Source organism: Pseudorca crassidens, chromosome 9, assembly GCF_039906515.1.
Source record: "Pseudorca crassidens isolate mPseCra1 chromosome 9, mPseCra1.hap1, whole genome shotgun sequence".
Classification (NCBI taxonomy): domain Eukaryota; kingdom Metazoa; phylum Chordata; class Mammalia; order Artiodactyla; family Delphinidae; genus Pseudorca; species Pseudorca crassidens.
The window spans coordinates 79,214,254-79,220,590 of record NC_090304.1 but is presented as its reverse complement, the minus strand read 5'-3'; the positions used below and the strand labels follow the sequence as shown (position 1 = coordinate 79,220,590).

At 42.3% G+C, this 6,337-nt stretch overlaps 1 protein-coding gene across 1 annotated transcript; it reads left to right on the top strand.

The window, feature by feature from the left end:
* Positions 1–4,036: 4,036 nt before the first annotated feature.
* Positions 4,037–6,007, top strand: LOC137230791 (lysine-specific demethylase 4D-like). The gene is given in 1 exon segment (XM_067750844.1): positions 4,037–6,007. A coding segment is annotated over 1 exon segment (1,971 nt).
* Positions 6,008–6,337: the final 330 nt, after the last annotated feature.

Below are 6,337 nucleotides of genomic sequence, written 5' to 3'. Positions count from 1 at the left end.
GAAGGAGAGAGCAAGGAGCAGGGTAGAAAGGGGTGAGATCAAGAGGTGATGGTGGGCAAGATCACTTAGGGACTTTTAGGACATTCAAAGGATTCTAAGAGGGGTGGAATAGGTGTGCTTGAAGTTTGAAGACAGGGGAAACAAAGAATATTTGAACGGTGGAAATGAGGGGGGCTTAACAGGATTAGGAAACAGTATTAAGGGAGCACGTGAAATTGGGTTAATGAGATAGTTTGCTTTGTTTGTTTTTTCTTTTTTTCTTTGTACACATATTTTCTGTCCTAAAATTATTACTATTACATATGCTCCATAGAGTTCAAGTTGAACATGGAGTATACATAGTGAAATTTATTTTTGACATTGTTTTCAATATGTTTTTGTTTTCACACACACACACTGTAGTTTATTTTTACAAGAGATAAATAAACTGACAGAAAGCATTGTAAATGGATGAACACAAGAAAACCAACAATGATTGCAATTACCAAACACGAAACACACTCATACTGTGTCATAATAGTGACATTCAGTCCAGTAATCTTCCACTGTAACAGCTCCTTTACTTTGCAGTGAAAATTGACTTGTATATTTTTTGCCTCTGAGTCCTTGTGGGATTTTTTTTTTTTAAACAGAAAGTCACAAAAATTATAATCATCCTCATCAGTTCTCTCATTCACATGTAATTAATTTTTTTTCTTCTTGATATTTTGTAAGGCAGTGTTATGAATTCATCAGTTTGCCATTAGAGTTCTGAAAATGCTCATTCGTTCAGTTCCACAGTATAGTCAGTTACCAAAAACCTGTACTTGTCAAAGTGTTTTCCATGAATTCCCTGAAAATGAAACCCTTTTATAGGAACATTTTTGCAAAAGCATCACAGTACACGCAGTACTCTTTGTAAATGACAAAAGACTTAAAAATGACCACGGTTAAAGATTTGATGAAAGTTCATAATAATGCAATTGACAAGGAAATTTAGTTATTTCTGAAATATACATTTCAAAGTAATAACTAGTATTATGACTTATAACATTATACCAGAACATATAAGATATTTAGAAGTTTCATGTAATGTCTGAAACATTTAATGTATTTCCATACAAATAACCTAAAGAAAGTTTAGTATTAGCTGTTTTCATGTGTTTTTTTATACTGCAGGTTATTAGTCATCAATTTTATGCACATCAGTGTATACATGTCAATCCCAATCGCCCAATTCAGCACACCACCATCCCCACCCCACTGCAGTTTTCCCCACTTGGCATCCATACATTTGTTCTCTACATCTGTGTCTGAACTTCTGCCCTGCAAAGTGGTTCATCTGTACCATTTTTCTAGGTTCCTCATACATGTGTTAATATACGATATTTGTTTTTCTCTTTCAAATAACTTCACTCTGTATGACAATCTCTAGATCCACCCACGTCTCAACAAATCACGCAATTTCGGTCTTTTTTATGGCTCACTAATATTCCATTGTTTATATGTACCATGATTTCTTTATCCATTCGTCTGTCAATGGGCATTTAGGTTACTTCCATGACCTGGTTATTGTAAATAGTGTTGCAATGAACATTGGGGTGCATGGGTCTTTTAGAATTATGGTTTTCTCTGGGTATATGCTCACTCATGAGATTGCTGGATCATATAGTAATTCTATTTTTAGTTTTTTAAGGAACCTCCATACTGTTCTCCATAGTGGCTCTATCAACTTACATTTCTACCAACAGTGCAAGAGGGTTCCCTTTTCTCCACACCCTCTCTAGCATTTGTTGTTTGTAGATTTTCTGATGATGCCTATTCTAACTGGTGTGAGGTGATACCTCATTGTAGTTTTGATTTGCATTTTTCTAATAATTAGTGATGTTGAGAAGCTTTTCATGTTGATGCATCTCTTTTTCCTAACTTTCATGAGAATGTTACATTTGTTTCACTGTTAAGAATGATCCTTGCTATTTTTTACCTTGAAATTCTTTATCTTACAAAACAAGTTTCTCTTGATGCTTTGCAAGTAAGAATTGTAAAATCATGAATGGATTTGACATTTCATCAAATGCTTTTTTGGTACCTATAAGATGATGGTATTTTTCATTTACTTTGTTAATATTCTGAATTATATCATTAAATTTTCCAATGTTGAATCATCCTTCCTTTCTATTTGGTCATGATGTATTATTCTTTTATTATATTGCTGTATTTCTTTGGATAACATTCCATTTTATGTTTTCATCTATGCTTATAAATAAAGATGGCCTGTAGCTTTATTTTTTTATTTTCCTTTTTCGTTTTGTTATCAGAGGTAAGAATAGCCTCATCTGAGTAGCTTTCCAACTTTTTCTATACTGAGACAATTTGCACAATAAGAGTTAACTGTTTCTTTCAACTTTTCTAGATTCACATATAAAATGATGTGTCTCCTGGACTTTCAGGGGTCATACTTTGAAACAGCTTCTTATACTGGGGTATTATTCAAGCTTTGTGGTGTTTCTTGGATCCATTTTGGTTATGTTTCCTCTCCAGAAAATTATTCTTTTCTCTTATCTTTTGAAAATCTTGCTGTCACGTTTCTCCTAAGATTCTCTTTTGAGATCTTAAAAATTCTTTCGTGCACTGTTTCATTCCTAGTGGTTTATTTTCCCCTTCTTTCTTAGGCTCAGTTATGCCCATGTTTTATTGCTATCATTAATTTCTTCCAAGAATACTTTTGGTCATCAGTGTTTGGTGTTGTATGTGTTTTCTTTCATTAACTTTGTCTTTATTCTTTGTTATTTTTTACTCCTACCCCTTCTTTCTCTTCTTCTATTTTATAGCTTCTTCAATTGAACGTTTAGTTCATATATTTTTAATCACCCTCGCTTTTTCTTTTGGTACGATGAAAGATACCTGTATCCTTTAATGCTTTTCACCCTAAACTATATTTTAAAATGTATTTAAATAAATTAAAAAAATATTTCACAGAAATTTGTAAATATCATCATAACTTGATGATTTATGACAATGAACCATTCTGATGGCTGTGTAACCAGCACCTGGCTTCAGGATAGAATATTCACATTATTCTAGAGACTTCCTCACACCCCCACTCACAACCTTTCTCTCTCACAAAGGTAACCACTGGTCTGACTTCTAACATAGATTACATTGCCTCCTTTTTCTCTTTATATAAATGGAAGCAAAGAATAGGTATTCTTTTGAGTCTGGATAATTTTGCTCAGTATTCTGTTTATAGAATTATTCTTATATTTTCATGTAGTTCTTGTTTATCTTCATTGCTGTATTGTATTCCATTGTATGAATATACTACAGTGTACTTAACCATTCTAATGTTGACTGGCATTTGAGCTGTTTCCAGTGTTTGGCTACTGAAATAATGTTGTTCTGAACATTCTTGGACTTGACTTTCATTGCACAGACATACCAATATCCTAGGCATGAATCATAGCACATGGGTAAGTTCAATTTTAGTGGATACTGTCCAAATAGTTTTTCAAAGTGAATGTAATGATTTCCATTCTCCTTACTAGAGTACAGGAATTTCCACTGTTCACAACAACACCATTTCTTGTACTGTCAATCTTATGAAATTTTAGCCTTTCTTTGAATATGCAATTATATTCCATGGTGGTGTGTTATTTGTAGTTCCCTAGTAACTATCTCCAAACATTAGTTTGCAACCTGTCTGTATTGTATTTTTTCTTAGGTTTTGTTTCCAATACTGCCCTGAAGACACGACATTTGGGATACCCACCCAGGGCTGGGTGGTGATTCACTAGAGCTCAAGAGACCAGAGCCAAGTGTCAACCAAGGACATCACAGACTTGCAGGCTCAGCCAGCATCAGTCCTGAGCAAGGCTTCTGCCCAGCGTGGAGTCCCCTGTAGAATCAGCAAGCCTAAGAAATATTATCAACTCACTGCACTAAAGTCTGCTGGGGGTTCCTGCTGATATACTCCAACCCATTTTTGAAATAGTAGTGTTTACCAGCATCCTCACCTATCCAGAACATAAGTAAAAACTTGGGAGTTTCTTGCTTATTAATGAAAGCTATGAAGTCTAAGTCCAACTGGGCCCAGAACCCAAGTTGTAGCATAATGGTATTTCGTCCAACCAAAGAAGAGTTTAATGATTTCAATAAATACATTGCTTATATGGAATCCCAAGGTGCACACCGAGCAGGCCTGGCTAAGATCATTCCAGCCCAGGACTGGAAAGCCAGAGAGACCTATGATGACATCGATGACATCTTAATAGCCGCTCCCCTCCAGCAGGTGATTTCTGGGCAGGCAGGTGTGTTTACTCAGCACCACAAAAAGAAGAAAGCCGTGACCGTGAGCGAGTATCGCCACTTAACAAACAGTGAAACACACCAGACTCCATTCTACTCTGATTTTCAGGATCTGGAGCGAAAATATTGGAAAACACGCCCCTATGATTCACCAGTATACGGTGTGGACGTCCGTGGCTCCTTATTCGATGAAAACACGAAGCAGTGGAACCTTGGACACCTGGGAACCATTCAGGACCTGCTGGAACAGGAGTGCGGAGTGGTCATCGAGGGCGTCAACGCCCCCTACCTTTACTTCGGCATGTGGAAGACCGCCTTCGCCTGGCACGTGGAGGACATGGAACTTTACAGCATCAACTACCTGCACTTTGGGGTGCCCAAGACTTGGTACGCGGTGCCCCTGGAGCACGGCCGGCGCCTGGAACGCCTGGCCAGGGAGCTTTTCCCGGGCAGCTCATGGGGCTGTGAGGCCTTCCTGCAGCACAAGGTGGCTCTCATCTCGCCCACGGTCCTCAAGGACAATGGCATCCCCTTCGGTCGGGTCACTCAGGAGGCTGGAGAGTTCATAGTGACGTTTCCCTATGGCTACCACTCTGGCTTCAACCATGGTTTTAACTGCGCAGAAGCCATCAATTTCGCCTCCCTGCGCTGAATCGATTATGGCAAAGTGGCATCACAGTGCAGCTGTGGGGAGGCCCAGGTCGCCTTCTCCATGGATGCCTTCGTGCACATCCTGCAACCGGAGCGCTATGAGCTGTGGAAACGCGGGCAGGACCAGACCGTGGTGGACCACACGCAGCCCACGGAGCCCAGCAGCCAGTTCCTGAACGCCTGGAGGGAGGTCCGCGCACCTGGGGCACCCACGCTCCGCCGGAGGCACGGTCCGTCCCGCAGCGCCTCGCACTGCCGTCCACCAGTGGCCGCCTGCCATGGGACCCGCTGTAGAGCCCCTGTGGATCCTGCGTCCCCGACCCCCTTGCCGGCCCAGGGTTCTTGCTCTGCTGCCCAGTTCGGGGCTGCGGCTGCCTACAGCTCCGCGGAGCCTGGCCTGACTCCACCGCTGACCGCAGGTCCATCTGCTGCAGATCTCCCCCTACCTGGACGATACGGTCCTCGTCATCGTCCTTGGGAAGAGGGGACTCAGGATCCGACTGTCCGGGCCCGGACTAAGAGGCGCCTCTCCTTAGACACAACACACCCATCTCTGGACTTAGAAGCTCAGCTCCCGTTTGCTGGCGATCCCTTGATGGACAACCCTGCATTGCTGAGCCCATGGCTGCAGCATCCTTCTAAGCCTTCCGGGTGCTGTTGCGCCCCTGATCTTCAACCCTTGGGTCCTCCATTGGATCCCGAAAATCCGATGCACCCTGGCCCATGCCTGCCATCTCTGGAGGGTATTACATCCAGTGTCCTTGACAGCCTCCCTTTGATTCCTCCCAACGTTCCTGGGACTGTGAGAGTGTTTCCCAGGGACGATGCTGGGAACTGCAGGGCCCCCGTGAACTTCTGTGAGATTTTAAGTTTGGACCACTCTTATGCCTCTAAGAGTCTTGTCCCAGCTGTAGAGGCCAGTCTCCCGCACACCCTTGACTGTGATCCCCTGGGGCTAAAGCTAGAGGCACCTGCATCTCTTGAGTCCTGCGAGGAATTCCTCACCAATGCATGGTATTCAATCTGTGAGCCCATGACTACTGAAGAATTTGCTAAATGTGACTTTATCTGACCCTCTACCCCAGAAACCCCAGAAGCTCCCAGCCAAGCAACAATCTGGGCTGGGCCTGTCCTCAGTGGAGATGCTTTTATCTCCTAGAAATGACACATTTCTCAAGCTGCCAGATGCTTTCTACCATGACAGCCAGGGCTCCTAGCAGCCTCTGAAGTGGACCTTCCCACGAGGACAGCTGCCATAGAATGTTGTACCTCTCAGGTATTCTCATCCCGCTGCTGAACTTTGATGGGCCTTTGGCTTCTGCCTTGGCTTGGATAGTATGGACACTGCTTGCTTCTGATGGCAGGGAATGGTCCAAACGTGGGGCTGCCTGAGCCCCTGGAC